Genomic DNA, 18,583 nt, shown 5'->3' on the forward strand with positions numbered 1-18,583 from the left:
CATTCTCTATCTTAAGTTACGAAAACAAAGATAAGGTCAGAGGCTAAATAAGTGAACATTTAAAATACTGGCAGTGAAGTTAGCAGAATTTAGAGAAACATTAACAATGACAACAATCAACAATAATGACAATTGCGAAAACATTTTCAGTGCTAATATGGAACTTCCACATTTCTGCAAAATAAGTTAGCAGACAGTGAATTATAGTACAATGGGAACCCTTCTGGGGATCCAAGGAAACATATGAAACAGATTAAGCAAGTTTACATACTTTTGTTATCTCCGGCAGTGGTCCAGTTATTTATAAAACAACAATTAGTGACAGAGAACGATTGTAAAATGAAGCACGTCAGCAGATACGGGTAATTCAGAATAGCTCAAGGAAAGTTCAGAGTGTTTGTGTAGTCCGTGGCGAAGTCGTATGCCACTGTTATAAAGCATGTAACTGGTTTACAGTTTTCTGCTATTTTAATAGCTGTGAATAATTAGTGATCCGTGCTGTGCATAATAAAATGCTAAAAATACTTACAAAAGTGTTATCCAATGGCTGCCGAGAAACATAAAATACTTAACAGTAATTGAAGGCTTATGTTTTTCCAAGTTTTTGGGAATTTCTTTACTGTAATTTTGCAGTTGTATTTAAAGTGTTACAACTCTTGCCATTCCATGAAGGTGCATTTTTGTTCAGCACGTCAATATAATAATGTGATGGAGGCTATAACTGGACTCGATGTTCGGAAGAAAAGGGGTAAAATTATGAAGTGTCTAATAACATCTGTTTCGAATTATTCTGGACTGACTGCTCTGACAATAGTTATCATTTTTATACTTTTTGATATAAAAGCAAATACTGCCTTCCGTTAATTTCTGACACTGAAACGTCACATCTTCCCTTTGGTAAGTGAGGTCACAAATTACGTTAATTTTTAATTCTTGTCTTATAATTATATAATCCTTTGAAACCAAATTTTGTTTCAGTATTCATGATATAGTTAGCGGTTCAACACCAATTTTTAAAGTTCCATTTTGTGTATTACAGACTGTGATACAGCATCAGCGCTACCATGATGAAGTCACAGAAGGGAAGCCCACACACGCTGCATCTGTTGCTGACATTCTTCTCAACAGCTTTCTCCGCTGAGCGGGTTCTTGTGTTGGAGAACACAGCCGTGCTATGGTTAGTTGGAACAGCCTCGTTGCAGTACATTTCGTCACAGCAGGAGACGCATACCTGAAACAATAATCGGGAAATTGTATAAAACAACTATTTATTTTTATCAAAAGCGCAAGCTGGGCATGTCTAATTAGAAGTAACTACTATTGTCAGTTTCCTTAATTGTAGGTGAATAGGCAGATAAAACATAATGAAGAATATGACTTCATTTCAGAAGAACTGCTTTCTTTTAAGACTTAGTGGCCTGCTCCGGTTTCTAAACGCTTCTTGTTTAATATGAAAAATGTTTTGTGATAATACCTTCCGGGTATCGGTAGGTGTTGCTGGAACACTTCCATAACTCCAACAGTATTCGATAAAAGCTCCATCGTACGATTATGAATTTCGAACACAAACTAAGTTTGTGTGTCTTCAGTGAAAGAGTCTCAAAACACTGAGCTATAAACGTCTTTCAGGCATAATTACTAAATATTTTACTGACTGTTTACTTTCGAAATTGTCTTCTTACCTACGACAGCTAAAGTAAACAAAATAAGACATACGATCCAGTTAAACTGAAATTAAAGAAAGCACGAACAACTGTCTTTGCTGTCAAGTTTCGCAGTTTAGTTATGCTAACTACCAAGGCTATTTGTAAAACTTTTTACTACAGTACAGTACATGAGAAAAAAATATCAGACTGATATTTCAGATGTGTTCCTGCAGCAGATAGCGACGTCGCGAACGAATTGCAGTGGAAAACTGTACCTATTAAACATTAACTTACAGAAAAAACCCAGAAGGTTACGTACTGCGTACATGATAGGAAATCTTTAAAGAAAGTGTACGAAAATTATTCAGACCCTGCCACAATCTGAAATTTTCATGGCAACTAAACTTGTAGTTACGCGCATTCAATCAAATCTTTTTTTATGGTGTTCGCAAAGGAAAATCGTCAGATTTTACAGCAGGGCACCAAAAATATTAGAATCCCATAGTCGTAATCTTACCTAGTTACATTGTCGGTTTCGTTTTTTACAGAGTAGCCAAAGTAAAACGGCCCCAAAAATGAGCACCAAGTAATCATCACAACATTAGGCAGTGCAGTTAAAACGCACTGGAAGGCATTTTCTGATGAAACATGTTATATCGCCTGTTATACTTGGACAGGCAGAAGAAGGTGTGATCTGAGGAAATGAAAAACATACTAGCCAAACGTCCTGATACCACTTTATTCATAAACTACCGACAGTGTGGCTGATCTGACTTGACAACGTGAATTACAAAAGTAAACCATGTTATTCCTACGTCTAAATATATTTAAAAACGTGTCAGACATCAGTCAAACATTATAGTGACCCTACGCTAGGGTATTAACCTCATTCTGCAGCTCAAAACGTTGTCATCTACTGTTGTTACATAGTAGAAACGGGAAAATTGTAGTCTTTTCATTCTCTCTGCAATATACTATAATTTGTTACCTAATTAAAATGTCTAAAGTGAGCATTACAGCATTTCACTCCCTACATAATACACTAAGAAAACACCACGAGAAAGTCATGTAAGACCAGAACATAAAGTGTTTGCGGATTTCATTCTGTATACTCAGCTGGTCAATAACTGAGCCTCGCAGACAGCCGCGTGAACCATACACGCAAATGCCTGCATTTGAGAGAGGACGTGTAGTTGGGCTCAAAGAAGCCGGTTGGTTGAGACAAGTCGCTCGACATTTGAATAGGAGCGAGGCCACTATTTGACGATATTGGCATGAGTAAGTGAGCCATATCCAATCACAGCATCAAGAAATAATTGGCCTACCTAGACGACACATAATGAGGACCAAGCAACTGTCAGAGAGGCACTCAGAGTCCGAGATTCATCATTATCATCGATCATACGTGCAACTGGGGCTTCAGTGACCACAAGAACCGTCAATAGGCAGCTCACAGAAAGGGGGATGAGCTCACAGCACCCCTTGCGTCGACTGCCATTGACCTCTGTAGACCAACATCCCACTTTCAGTGGGGTCCGGGACATTCAGTCTGGAATTCATTGACTGGAGTAGAATTGTCTTCAGTGATGATTCCCGCTTCAAATTAAGCCCTGATAACCAGCGAAAACATGTCTGGAGACACCCTGCGCAGCGACAGGATACCAGCCTGACTGTCGCCCACCATACAGCCCGACAGCCAGGAGTGATGGTCTAGGGTGCCATTTCTTTTCGTACCAGGAAACCTTTGGTTGTCATCAGCGGCACCCTTGCTGCACAATGGTACGTCGACGCTATTCTAGCCCCGCTTTGTTGCCCTCATGGCAAGTCATCCTGGGTTACTTTTCAGCCAAGACAATGAGCGTCTGCTCATGGCGAGGGTTTCTATTGCTTGTCTTCGTGCTTGACAAACCCTACCTTGACCGGCAAGGTCGCCAGATCTCTCCCAATATGAGAACTTTTGGAGCATTATAGGCAGGGCTCTCCAACCATCTCGGGCTTTTGACGATCTAAGGCACCAATTAGACAGAATTTGGCATGATATCCACCAACTCTATAAATCAGTGCGAAGCCGAATAACTCCTTTCATAGGAGCCAATAGTGGACCAGAGCATTATTGACTTGCTCAGTCTGTGAAGCTGTGTCTCGTGAATGAATCATCCAATTTTTTAAAAACTGAAAAAAAATCATTTGTTTGTTTGTATATGTTCATCACATCTACTGATTTCCGTCCCATTCATATAATCCATTTTTGGAGTGTCTTTTTTTTTGTCTTAGGGTGTATATCAAAATGTTATTGCCTCATTAAAGTAAGTACTACAGAGAGATAGTCAGAGAGAAAGAGGAAGAGAGAGGGAGGCAGGGAGGGAGAGAGGGAGAGAGAGAGAGAGAGAGCGAGAGAGAGAGAGAGAGGAAATTTACTTCGACGTATACAAAAAAAGGTTAAATGTGTGTGAAATCGTATGGGACTTAACTGCTAAGGTCATCAGTCCCTAAGCTTACACACTACTTAAATCATCCTAAGGACAAACACATACACCCATACCCGAGGGAGGACTCGAACCTCCGCCGGGACCAGCCGCACAGTCCATGACTGCAGCGCCCTAGACCGCTCGGCTAATCCCGCGCGGCTTCGGCGTATAAATCAGATGAAATTTACTGATTATGTTGATGACGATGCTGAAGCAGATGTGGAAATATTGCAAATAATTATCTGACGTTGTATGAACACATGTGAGATGAAATTATTTGATGAGACAGTACGGAATTTACGGAGGTGGAACATTATACAATGTGCGCGTGCGTGTTTTTGTTTGTGTATGCGCATCTTAAATTTTTCACAACTTGCCATCAAACTATATCGCCTTTGCCCCAAAACTGTATCAAGTTGCTCGCAAAACTGTATCATCAACTTTCCTCAAAACTGTATGAATTTGTCCCAAAAGTGTAACCAGTTGTCCCAAAACTGACCATGTAAACACATAAGGTCAGAAATTCCAGGTGTCAATATTCCAGTATGTAGGCCGTCACCTGTATGGAGGAATTTGAGAGATGCTTTATTATTACTTCACAGGATGTTAAACTTTTTACCTTTCACGCTTGGTCTTGTCACCTGTTTGTGGCACCATTCCCATGGCTTCTATATCAGAATGGGCCTGTGTTGTAGGCCAGAAAAACTCTGTACCAGTTAAGGTCTGCTGACAGGGTACATTTTCAGTGTGATACCTACAATCAGCCATATGAAACGTGTGAATCATGTCACTCGTGGTTCCAGAGGTTGTGAGCAGAGAGTGGATTGCAGGTGTGACTCGTTCTCTGTTTCTAGCTGCCAGCCTGACAGCATTCAAATTCTCGCTCTCGCATCCTATATTTCGCACTTAGGTCCGCTTCATTTTATCCCCGATGTCTTCTCCAGAAATCTGGTGGCACGTTCGCCTTCCATAGGCAGGATCTTGTATCTTATTGGCTGCCCAGTCTGTGCAAAACTGATTTCAGTTAAGTGGCGTGATGCGCCTTATAGCCCATTTATAAGGACTCATTTTCATGATTGAATGTAATGAACTTAGTGTTGTTTTCGGCCTTGAGTAAGGATGGCTGAAACTTTGTTTCTCGTGTTTCTGCACTAAGTGTGCTACCGCTAGGCATGGATGCACTTGCTAAGGCTACGCCTTCTGCTGCCATAGTGGGCGAGGTGCACCACGCCACTGAGTGCTGCCTGTAAGCCAGCACCATGTTGCGCTGAATCCATGCTGCTGTGAGGGATTGACTACATGGTACATGTGAATGTGGTCCTGCTACAGCCTCGTATTGCTGCCACCACAGCCTTGCTGGCGCCTGCCCCACGCCAAGTGTGCCACCTACTGATCGCAGTGACTCAATTGCTGCACCATGCCACACTCACTGACTGCCACCCAGTGTTGATAACAGTGCCTAGCTGCCTGTTGCCTATCACGCCACTGCCCATGCTGCTGCCTAGTGGTGTCTTTCATTCGCCACTACCAACACGACGTCTGGCCCGCTCCGCTGCCGCCAACGCATGAGGCCCTAACTTCAGCGCTGGGGTGTCTTCGCTTCACCATTGTCGCCCTCATGGTGCCTCTGTTCAAAGTGACCCTGGGTTCTGCTCTGTCACTTCGTCGACGCATCACGTTGCACCGTATTTCTGTTTCAACATTCCGCCCACAATATTGGTGTTGCTTAGCCGTGCTTTACAGCTTCCCACCTACCAGTCACAGAGCATCTCGCAGCTAGCTAGAAGAGATCTGTCTTTCCTTTGCAGGTTGTGCTACATTCCAGAGCTATTATTTTGTTGTATAAGACCTTGTTTGCCATTGCAACTACTTTTACAGCTATGCTGTGAAGGAAAAGGCCACTATAAGCTCGCAGACAGAGAGCAGAGCAGGAGCAAGCAGCAGTGAGGACAGGAGGCTGTGCACCATGCCCTCCTATAGGAGGAAGCCGAACGGTTTGTATCCTCTCACCGTGCCATAACAACCATCCATGCGCCGTGTTCGCTAGAGAAACAAAAAAATGGCTCTGAGCACTATGGGACTTAACTTCTGAGGTCATCAGTTCCCTAGAACTTAGAACTACTTAAACGTAACTAACCTAAGAACATCACACACATCCATGCCCGAGGCAGGATTCGAACCTGCGACCGTAGCGATCGCGCGATTCCAGACTCTAGCGCCTAGAACCGCTCGGCCACACCGGCCGGCCTACAGAAACAAATGGTGGGCAAGTGACTGGGTCATACTGCTGACAGAAGTTGGCCCCCTTGCTGCCCTGATTGCAGTGAGGTTGGTCATTTAGACATTAACTGCCCCTGGGGTCCTGATAGATAGCAGAGTTTTAGAGGCACTGGGCTGGCTGATCAGGGAAACGGCCAGGGGTCTTGAGTAGTCATCTCTCCATGTCCCCATGTCCCCAGTAAGATCGGTTAATCCTGCGAATTCTCTTGGGTTGGAAGAGATGGCGAACGCTGTTGTGATTCGCAAAATACGCAGAAAGTGCGTAACACTTTCGATTGCTACTGGCACTCTAGTGAACATATTGTTTTTACCCCCTGGCGGTAATAATGTGTTGAAGTCGCATTGCTCCACATTAGTGATTTGGAATGGGAATAATAAAGCCAATGGGAGTGTGACATATTGAACTGACAATTGGCGAGTGAAGTACGATTTTGAAAGGGAACCATTGAATAAAAGCGGACAAGGTTTTGATGTGACCCTGGAGAGCGGTTTTCTGCGCCGTTTTCAGGTTGTCAATGGCTACAGATCGCAAACTGTCCAATTTGATGATGCAGATCCCCAATTTGGGGGCGGTAACACCGAAGAAGCATAAAGAACTCAGGAGAAGGTGTCCAATCACACAAAGAGAAGCTTATGTACTTATTTTGGAATGACTGAAAACAAATCTATGGTTGTAAAATGTAGAAAAACTTATTATATTTGCATAAGCCTTGAGCGGGGAACTAGAAGTTTTAGTCATACAAAAAATTTCTCATATGTTTTCTTGGAACTGAAAACTGACATGATCTAGGGCTTTTAAAACTCATGCACCTATTTTGTTTACATCACCAAGACTTTTTTGTTCGAAACACCACAATGCATATAACCTCAGTGTTAAACGGTATTGGTTATTCACATAAAACAACTAACTAAATATGTGAACTATTTGTTTCATTGCTACATAAAAGTATTCAGTTGTTTCTATTTTCATTTGACTTTTGTAGTGGGTGCCAATTCTAATCATAATTTAGGTCGAGGATTACATACATCACACAAAGAAGTAGTAGTCATATGATTAGTAGTATTTATAGGGTGGACTTGTTTCAATTTGCGGTGTTAATCATGATGGGAGCTAAGCGCCTTCTGAATTATACCTCATTCCCTCTACGACGAACCCCCATGGCACACTCTAATGCCCATTGTGTGAGTATTGTAGAACAATACTACTGATGCCTGAGACACACGGTATGGAACCTCTGTTGGCGACGCTACCATCCATCGACAGTTTGACGCCTCACCGCTCCTACTCACTTGCACCTCCCCTCCGTCTCTACTGGTCTTTGTGTCTGGTCTGTGCAGACAAATCATACCACTAATTTAACGCCTCCGGTCATCTAATATACCCTCACACCTATTTAAACAACAATTGTACCTCTCCCATGCATAATTCTTTTTAATTCAAATATTGCTCGCCCTTGCCGTCTCCTTTCCCGTCTGTCTGTCTTTCGAAGGGAACGTAAACGCTGTGGTCATCACTCATGTGGAAGGGGGAAGAGTTGTGCAGGTCGCGTCCTGTTTGGAGAAATTTCGAGAGTACTTAATTAGTGGTTCTTGGGAAGTTAAATTTTTTTCTTTCAGGCCACTGTCAGCGGAGTACTTATCAACAACTATGGCACAGTGATCGTGGGCTCTGGTCCTACATAATGTCACGTGTCTGCATCCGTCTGCAGCAACAGTATATACCCCAGTGCACAACAACGGAATGGCAGTTCGATCTTAGTTATCGAATCCGTCATTCGTTTGAATTCTCTCGGCCAGGCACCGACCTGCAGTAGCAGTCCATCACCAGACAGTCTCCAGGCTATGTTGATCTTCTTATTTCTACCGAGCTTAGGTGAGTGGCTTTACGTTCAAATGACTCTGAGCACTATGGGACTTAACATCTGAGGTCATCAGTCCCGTAGAACTTAGAACTACTTAAACCTAACTAACCTAAGGACATCACACACATCCATTCCCGAGGCAGGATTCGAAACTGCGACCGTAGCGGTCGCGCGGTTCCAGACTGAAGCGCCTAGAACCGCTCGGCCACACCGGCTTTACGTCTTCAGACTCTAGCGTTATGTCTACTATAGCATATTGTCTCCATTTGCCGAGACCGAGACCAATTGTTGAAATTAATTCTAACAGTCTAGATCATAAGACACGTATATTAAAAGGCGACCAGTTACGGTCATCACATGATAGTCTTCAGAAATACAGACGTATTAATGGACAATGGCTATGCATGGATGGGAATCGCTGAATGACGATAGTCAGCTACTGCTCCATGTACATCCATTGTGAATCAATATGGCTGTAGGTCTGAAGATGATCATTTGATGATCGAAACCGGCCACCTTTTAATAAACATATCTTGCTACCTAGGTGTTATAATTAATTTCAAAGATTATATTTCGATCGCTGATTTCTCGAATAATGTTTTCAAAAATAAGACTAATTGTGTTATTAACTCCAGAACAGTCCAAGTGAATGTACATCTACATGGGCTCTTTGCAAATCACACATACGTGCCTGGAAGAGGGTTCATCGAACCACCTTCACAATGATTCTCTTTTATTCCAATCTCAAATAGCGTGCGGAAAACAAACGAACACCTACATCTTTCCGTGAGAGCTCTGATTTCCCTTATTTTATGATGATGATCGTTTGTACCTAAGTAGGTCGGCCTCAACAAAATATTTTCGTATTCGTAGGAGAAAGCCGGTGATTGAAATTTCGTAAGAAGATTCCGTCGCAACGAAAAACGCCTTTGTTTTAATGATGTCCACCCCAAATCCTGACAGTGACACCCTCTCCCCTACTCCTCGACAGTACAAAACATGCTGCTTTCTTTGAATTTTCTCGGTACACTCCGTTAATTCTATCTGGTAGGGACCCCCAGATGTGCAGCAGTACTCCAAAAGAGGACGGATAAGTGTAGTAGATCTGTTACATTTTCTAAGCGTTCTGCCAATAAAACACAATCTTTGGTTTGCCTTCCCCACAAAATTGTCTATGTGTTCTTTATAACTTAGGCTGTTCGTAATTGTAATTCCTAGGTATTTAGTTGAATTTACGGCGTTTAGATTTGACTGATTTATTGTGTAACCGAAGTTTAACCGATTCCTTTTAGCATTCATATGTATGACCTTATACTTTTCATTATTTAGGGTCAACTGCCAATTTTCGCACCATACAGATATCTTTTCTAAATCGTTTTGCAATTTGTTTGATCTTCTGAAGACTTTACTAGGCGATAAACGACAGCATCGTCTGCAAACAGCCTAAGACGGATGCTCAGATTGTCTCTTAAATTGTTCAAATAGAAAGAGAACAGCAGAGGGCCTATAACACTACCTTAGGGAGTGCCAGAAATCACTTCTGTTTTACTCGATGACTTCCAGTCAATCACTACGAACTGTGATCTCCCTGGCAGGAAATATCGAATCCAGTGAGACTATATCCCATAAGCACGCAATTTCACTACAAATCGCTTGTGTGTCATAGTGTCAAAAGCCTTCTGGAAATCTAGAAATACGGAATCAATCTGAAATCCCTTGTCAATAGCACTCAACACTTTGTGTGAGTAAAGAGCCACTTGTGTTTTTCAAGAACGTTGTTTTCTAAATCCGTGTAGGCTGTGTGGCAATAGACCGTCCTCTCCGAGGTAATTCATAATGTTCGAATACAGTACGTGTTTCAAAATCCTGGTGCATGTCGACGTTAAAGATACGGGTCCGTAATTTGGTGGATTGCACCTACTACTTCTCTCGAATATTGGTACTATCTGTGCAACTTTCCAGTCTTTGGGTACGGATCTTTCGTCCAGCGAGCGGTTGCATATGACTGTTAAGTATGGAGCTATTATATCAGTATACTATGAAAGGAACTTAATTCGTATACAGACTTAAACCAACTTGTTAGTCACTTTGTCCTTTGACCACTTAATCATTACTTGCTTTCCTTGTTGGGACTCAAAATATCAAGAAAACTTTGATCTGTAAATATCCTAAGACAAGAAAACGGGCAGAAATCGATAGATGTGATGTACATACACACAGACAAACAAATCATATAATGTACAAATTTGACAAAATTTGGCATGAGATACAGTAACTCTGTCTCTCAATGCCAGGCCAAATAACCCCTCGCACTATGACCGGTGGTGGCCACAAACAATCCAGAGCTGATAGAGAGCATCGTGATTGATACAGGGATTAGTGATCACAAGGTCGTTGTAGCTAGGCTCAATACCGTTTCTTCCAAATCCACCAGAAACAAACGCAAAATAATTTTATTTAAAAAAGCGGATAAAGTGTCACTAGAAGCCTTCCTAAGAGACAATCTCCATTCCTTCCAAATTGACTATGCAAATGTAGACGAGATGTTGCTCAAATTCAAAGATATAGTAGCAACAGCAATTGAGAGATTCATACCTCATAAATTGGTAAGAGATGGAACTGATCCCCCGTGGTACACAAAACAGGTCCGAACGCTGTTGCAGAGGCAACGGAAAAAGCATGCGAAGTTCAGAAGAACGCGAAATCCCGAAGATTGGCTAAAATTTACATACGCCGAAATTTGGCACGGACTTCAATGCGAGATGCCTTTAATAGGTTCCACAACGAAACATTGTCTCGAAATTTGGTAAAAAATCCGAAGAAATTCTGGTCGTATGTAAAGTACACAAGCGGCAAGACGCAGTCAATACCTTCGCTGCGCAGTGCCGATGATACTGTTACCGACGACTGTGCCGCTAAAGCGGAGTTATTGAACTCAGTTTTCCGAAATTCCTTCACCAGGGAAGATGAATGGAATATTCCAGAATTTGAAACACGAACAGCTGTTAGCATGAGTTTCTTAGAAGTAGATACCTTAGGGGTTGCGAAGCAACTCAAATCGCTTGATACGGGCAAGTCTTCAGGTCCAGATTGTATAACGATTAGGTTCCTTTCAGATTACGCTGATACAATAGCTCCCTACTTAGCACTCATATACAACCGCTCGCTCACCGATAGATCTGTACCTACAGATTGGAAAATTGCGCAGGTCGCACCAGTGTTTAAGAAAGGTAGTAGGAGTAATCCATCTAACTACAGACCTATATCATTGACGTCGGTTTGCAGTAGGTTTTTGGAGCATATACTGTATTCAAACATTATGAATCACCTCGAAGGGAATGATCAATTGATACGTAATCAGCATGGTTTCAGAAAACATCGTTCTTGTGCAACGCAGTTAGCTCTTTATTCGCACGAAGTAATGGCCGCTATCGACAGGGAATCTCAAGTTGATTCCGTATTTCTAGATTTCTGGAAAGCTTTTGACACCGTTCCTCACAAGCGACTTCTAATCAAGCTGCGGGCCTATAGGGTATCGTCTCAGTTGTGCGACTGGATTCGTGATTTCCTGTCAGGAAGGTCGCAGTTCGTAGTAATAGACGGCAAATCATCGAGTAAAACTGAAGTGACATCAGGTGTTCCCCAGGGAAGCGTCCTGGGACCTCTACTGTTCCTGATCTATATAAATGACCTGGGTGACAATCTGAGCAGTTCTCTTAGGTTGTTCGCAGATGATGCTGTAATTTACCGTCTAGTAAGGTCATCCGAAGACCAGTATCAGTTGCAAAGCGATTTAGAAAAGATTGCTGTATGGTGTGGCAGGTGACAGTTGAACGAAAAGTGTGAGGTGATCCACATGAGTTCCAAAAGAAATCCGTTGGAATTCGATTACTCGATAAATAGTACAATTCTCAAGGCTGCCAATTCAACTAAGTACCTGGGTGTTAAAATTACGAACAACTTCAGTTGGAAAGACCACATAGATAATATTGTGGGGAAGGCGAGCCAAAGGTTGCGTTTCATTGGCAGGACACTTAGAAGATGCAACAAGTCCACTAAAGAGACAGCTTACACTACACTCGTTCGTCCTCTGTTAGAATATTGTTGCGCGGTGTGGGATCCTTACCAGGTGGGATTGACGGAGGACATCGAAAGGGTGCAAAAAAGGGCAGCTCGTTTTGTATTATCACGTAGTAGGGGAGAGAGTGTGGCAGATATGATACGCGAATTGGGATGGAAGTCATTACAGCAAAGACGTTTTTCGTCGCGGAGAGATCTATTTACGAAATTTCTGTCACCAACTTTCTCTTCCGAATGCGAAAATATTTTGTTGAGCCCAACCTACATAGTTAGGAATGATCATCAAAATAAAATAAGAGAAATCAGAGCTCGAACAGAAAGGTTTAGGTGTTGGTTTTTCCCGCGCGCTGTTCGGGAGTGGAATGGTAGAGAGATAGTATGATTGTGGTTCGACGAACCCTCTGCCAAGCACTTAAATGTGAATTGCAGAGTAGTCATGTAGATGTAGATGTAGAATGCGTTATTGACTTGCTTAATTAGTGAAGTTCTTTCTCCTGGATAAATCATCCAATTTTTCTGAAATTGCAATCATTTATATGGCTGCATACGTACATTGTATCTACTGATTTGTGTCCCATGCGGATAATTCCTTTATAGTACGTCGTTTTCTTTTTTCTTATAGTGTATAAACTAAAGCTCCACAAAGGAGACTTGCATTCTTGAATACTGAATCAACTTGTTCTACATTGTTTACCTGGACAGTGTTCTGACTGCGCCTCAAGCAGCACACTGCATATCAGTTTTTACCCATTTAATCCTTCTGTTGTTATTGGAAGCTACCTTTATCAGATGCCCATTTCCTTGTTGCCCATACTGGCACTTATACAGAAGTATTACAGTTCTTGAGAATGTCCTCCTATCACTTGCTGTTTCAGCAGGAATATTCAGATCTACTTGACTACTTGGAAGTATTCAGAGCTCTCTGGCAAGTAGCAACTTGTTCTAACAAAAGAAAGTGATTAGTTAGCAAGATGAGACTTTTTAAATTAAGACTTGTTTGAACAGTACAGTTGGTGTCAGCCACTGGGATATCTGCTATTGCCTCGTAACTATGACAACTTTCCTCCTGGAATTGTAATAGTATGCTTTAAGACTATATCAACTTGTTCCAAAGATGTAACCATTTGCCCCAAAACTGACCATGTATTTCAGATGAGATCACTTGTTATAGTTGTGGGGAACGTTGTTACAGAGTAGGATATATTGTTAAAGTTGTGGAACAAGTTGTTATACTTCCATTTGGCAAGACACTACAACGTGGGGCACGTTTTTTTCACTTCTGGGCAAGTTTTTACAATTGTGGGACAAGCTGTTATAGTTTAGAGGTCAATTAATAAAGTTTTGGGGCACGTTTTTACAGTCACAGGACCAGTAAATATAGTTTTGAGGCAAGCTGATACTATTCTGGGAAAATTAATACAGTTTTCGGGGGCAAGTCGATAAAGTTTTGCGGGCAAGTTGATGCATTTGTGGAGTAAGATGTTACAGTTGTGAAGTAAATTGATACAGTTTTCGAGACAAAATATTAGAGTTTCAGGGCAAGCTCTTACCGTTGTGGTGTCAAGTCTTACAGTTGTGAGACAACTTGATATAGTTGTGGGACAAGTTTTTACAGGTCTGACGTACGAACTGAGCCAACAGTAGCTGATATCCACTGCACTGTTGGAACAAGTATTGACTTGCTAAGGCACAACATGCTGGCTGACAACTTTCGCTTGTTGGAACAAGTCACAAATTACTGGAACGTTCTGAATACTTCCATGTAGTTCGGAGTACTGAATCAGCTGATGGTGGGATGGAATTCCCTAGATCATTAACTGTGGTCAGAGAATTCCCCAGAGTATCTCGTGTAAAATACATGTGTAGTTCAGGGGCAACTGAGCACACTTTTGGGGAAAACTGATACAGTCTCATTTCAGGATAATGCTGAAGTATTGGGGAAATTCATACCACTTTAGGCTAAGTTGATACAGTTCTGAGGGGCAGGTTGACACGTTTCCGGGGAGCCAGTTCATAAAGTTTCAGTGACACGTTTAAACAGTTTGGGGGCAAACCAATACGGCTTTGGAGTAAGTGAATACATTTCTGCATCTAGTTGCTCAGTTTTACTGGCGGACAGAACAATTCTGGGCAACTTGATATAGGTTTGGTGGTAAGTTGATACAGTTTTGGGAGTAGGTGATACCGTTTCGGGGAGCAAGTAGATACAGTTTGAGGTTGAAGTACATAACGTTTTCGAGGCGAGTAATTACATTTTGGGGTTGGACATTGCGCTATATGTTTTACACACACACACACACACACACACACGCACGCACACACACACACACACACACACACACACACACACACACGCACACACACACACACACACACAAAATGCATAATGTTCCACGTCTGTAAACACTGTACTGTCTCATAATTAAACTTCATCTCACATGTGTGCTCACAACATGGAAAAGTTAAGTACAATATTCCCACATCATCACAATCAGTAAATTTCATGTCTCTGGTTTATAAACTATAGCAAATTTCTTCTCTCTCTCTCTCTTTCTTTCTCTATCTCTCTACCTATAACTCTGTAACTATGTATGTAACTCTAATGAGGCAAAAACATTATAAAACACTACAGAGAAAATGAAAGGAATTCAGTTTTCTGCCGAAATTTTTACAAAGGTACAGACGGTGTTTAGAAAGGATAGATTGCATGCAACCGGTGGTGGAGTGTTCATCGCTGTTAGTAGTAGTTTATCCTGTAGTGAAGTAGAAGTGGATAGTTCCTGTGAATTATTATGGGTGGAGGTTACACTAAACAACCGAACTAGGTTAATAATTGGCTCCTTTTACCGACCTCCCGACTCAGCAGCATTAGTGGCAGAACAACTGAGAGAAAATTTGGAATACATTTCACATAAATTTTCTCAGCATGTTATAGTCTTAGGTGGAGATTTCAATTTACCAGATATAGACTGGGACACTCAGATGTTTAGGACGGGTGGTAGGGACAGAGCATCGAGTGACATTATACTGAGTGCACTATCCGAAAATTACCTCGAGCAATTAAACAGAGAACCGACTCGTGGAGATACCATATTGGACCTACTGATAACAAACAGACCCGAACTTTTCGAATCTGTATGTACAGAACAGGGAATCAGTGATCATAAGGCCGTTGCAGCATCCCTGAATATGGAAGTTAATAGGAATATAAAAAAAGGGAGGAAGGTTTATCTGTTTAGCAAGAGTAATAGAAGGCAGATTTCAGACTACCTAACAGATCAAAACGAAAATTTCTGTTCCGACGCTGACAATGTTGAGTGTTTATGGAAAAAGTTCAAGGCAATCGTAAAATGCGTTTTAGACAGGTACGTGCCGAGTAAAACTGTGAGGGACGGGAAAAACCCACCGTGGTACAACAACAAAGTTAGGAAACTACTGCGAAAGCAAAGAGAGCTTCACTCCAAGTTTAAACGCAGCCAAAACCTCTCAGACAAACAGAAGCTAAACGATGTCAAAGTTAGCGTAAGGAGGGCTATGCGTGAAGCGTTCATTGAATTCGAAAGTAAAATTCTATGTACCGACTTGACAGAAAATCCTAGGAAGTTCTGGTCTTACGTTAAATCAGTAAGTGGCTCGAAACAGCATATCCAGACACTACGGGATGATGATGGCATTGAAACAGAGGATGACACGCGTAAAGCTGAAATACTAAACACCTTTTTCCAAAGCTGTTTCACAGAGGAAGACCGCACTGCAGTTCCTTCTCTAAATCCTCGCACAAACGAAAAAATGGCTGACATCGAAATAAGTGTCCAAGGAATAGAAAAGCAACTGGAATCACTCAATAGAGGAAAGTCCACTGGACCTGACGGGATACCAATTCGATTCTACACAGAGTACGCGAAAGAACTTGCCCCCCTTCTAACAGCCGTGTACCGCAAGTCTCTAGAGGAACGGAGGGTTCCAAATGATTGGAAAAGAGCACAGATAGTCCCAGTCTTCAAGAAGGGTCGTCGAGCAGATGCGCAAAACTATAGACCTATATCTCTTACGTCGATCTCTTGTAGAATTTTAGAACATGTTTTTTGCTCGCGTATCATGTCATTTCTGGAAACCCAGAATCTACTATGTAGGAATCAACATGGATTCCGGAAACAGCGATCGTGTGAGACCCAACTCGCCTTATTTGTTCATGAGACCCAGAAAATATTAGATACAGGCTCCCAGGTAGATGCTATTTTTCTTGACTTCCGGAAGGCGTTCGATACAGTTCCGCACTGTCGCCTGATAAGCAAAGTAAGAGCCTACGGAATATCAGACCAGCTGTGTGGCTGGATTGAGGAGTTTTTGGCAAACAGAACACAGCATGTTGTTATCAATGGAGAGACGTCTACAGACGTTAAAGTAACCTCTGGCGTGCCACAGGGGAGTGTTATGGGACCATTGCTTTTCACAATATATATAAATGACTTAGTAGATAGTGTCGGAAGTTCCATGCGGCTTTTCGCGGATGATGCTGTAGTATACAGAGAAGTTGCTGCATTAGAAAATTGTAGCGAAATACAGGAAGATCTGCAGCGGATAGGCACTTGGTGCAGGGAGTGGCAACTGACCCTTAACATAGACAAATGTAATGTATTGCGAATACATAGAAAGAAGGATCCTTTATTGTATGATTATATGATAGCGGAACAAACACTGGTAGCAGTTACTTCTGTAAAATATCTGGGAGTATGCGTACGGAACAATTTGAAGTGGAATGATCATATAAAACTAATTGTTGGTAAGGCGGGTACCAGGTTGAGATTCATTGGGAGAGTGCTTAGAAAATGTAGTCCATCAACAAAGGAGGTGGCTTACAAAACACTCGTTCGACCTATACTTGAGTATTGCTCATCAGTGTGGGATCCGTACCAGGTCGGGTTGACGGAGGAGATAGAGAAGATCCAAAGAAGAGCGGCGCGTTTCGTCACTGGGTTATTTGGTAACCGTGATAGCGTTACGGAGATGTTTAATAAACTCAAGTGGCAGACTCTGCAAGAGAGGCGCTCTGCATCGCGGTGTAGCTTGCTCGCCAGGTTTCGAGAGGATGCGTTTCTGGATGAGGTATCGAATATATTGCTTCCCCCTACTTATACTTCCCGAGGAGATCACGAATGTAAAATTAGAGAGATTAGAGCGCGCACGGAGGCTTTCAGACAGTCGTTCTTCCCGCGAACCATACGCGACTGGAACAGGAAAGGGAGGTAATGACAGTGGCACGTAAGGTGCCCTCCGCCACACACCGTTGGGTGGCTTGCGGAGTATCAATGTAGATGTAGATGTATCTAATAATCCCAGTGGCTGATATCCACGGTATCTGACATCATCTCTCTGATTTATGCACCACAGTAAATTGGCTCTCTCTCTTTAATATTTGCTTTAATGAGACAACAATGGTTCAAAAAATGGTTCAAATGGCTCTGAGCACTATGGGACTTAACTGCTGTGGTCATCAGTCCCCTAGAACTTAGAACTAATTAAACCTAACTAACCTAAGGACATCACACACATCCATGCCCGAGGCAGGATTCGAACCTGCGACCGTAGCGGTCGCTAGGTTACAGATTGTGGCACCTAGAACCGCACGGCCACTCCGGCCGGCTAATGAGACAACAACTTTTAAATATGAGGGAAAGAAAGGAATACAGTTTAAAGTTTTCCCCAAGTTTCCACTGCGTAACGGCAGAAGGTGAGGTTTTGAACTGCAAGATGAAGTTAAAACCATAGTATGGCATCATTACGATGTTTGACTGACATTGGTATAGGACAAATCTTTGACAAACTTTGACCTGTGAATAACGTTGTTTACTTCGGTTCTTCTCGTTGACAAGTGCACTTTAGGCTGTACATTAGATCATCTGTTGAACCCACATGTGTTTTGCAATGTTATTGAACTAATTTTTATGTATTTAAATGAATTTAATGCTGCTACAGAGACTGAACTACGCTCATCTACTAATCTATGATTTCTTTCAGCATCGCCAATAAGGCAGCGTAATAAGTTATTTAGATACAGAAATATTTAATTTGAATGTCCATTTTGCTTGCAAAGGGCCATACAGCAGTCGGACTTTGGTCATTAACAAGTGAAGCTTAAGCTGTAAATTTTTTCAATAGTGCCAATATGCAAGCTTTAATCTTGCAGAGTACTACAATGCGCATTTTGTGATGGAAGTCTTCCATAGTTTAAGAAATAATAAAATTT

The 18,583-nt window shown here is 42.0% G+C and overlaps 1 protein-coding gene across 1 annotated transcript in view; it reads right to left on the reverse strand.

The window, feature by feature from the left end:
- Nucleotides 1-1,033: 1,033 nt before the first annotated feature.
- Nucleotides 1,034-18,583, reverse strand: part of LOC124556253 (ly6/PLAUR domain-containing protein 6B-like) — a 376,979-nt gene continuing 359,429 nt past the window's right edge. Inside the window, exon 5 of the mRNA XM_047130240.1 lies at nucleotides 1,034-1,231. Within this exon, the coding sequence (XP_046986196.1) occupies nucleotides 1,034-1,231 (198 nt within the window). The remainder of the gene's footprint in view (nucleotides 1,232-18,583) is intronic.

The sequence above is a fragment of the Schistocerca americana genome, chromosome X (assembly GCF_021461395.2).
Source record: "Schistocerca americana isolate TAMUIC-IGC-003095 chromosome X, iqSchAmer2.1, whole genome shotgun sequence".
Lineage (NCBI taxonomy): Eukaryota > Metazoa > Arthropoda > Insecta > Orthoptera > Acrididae > Schistocerca > Schistocerca americana.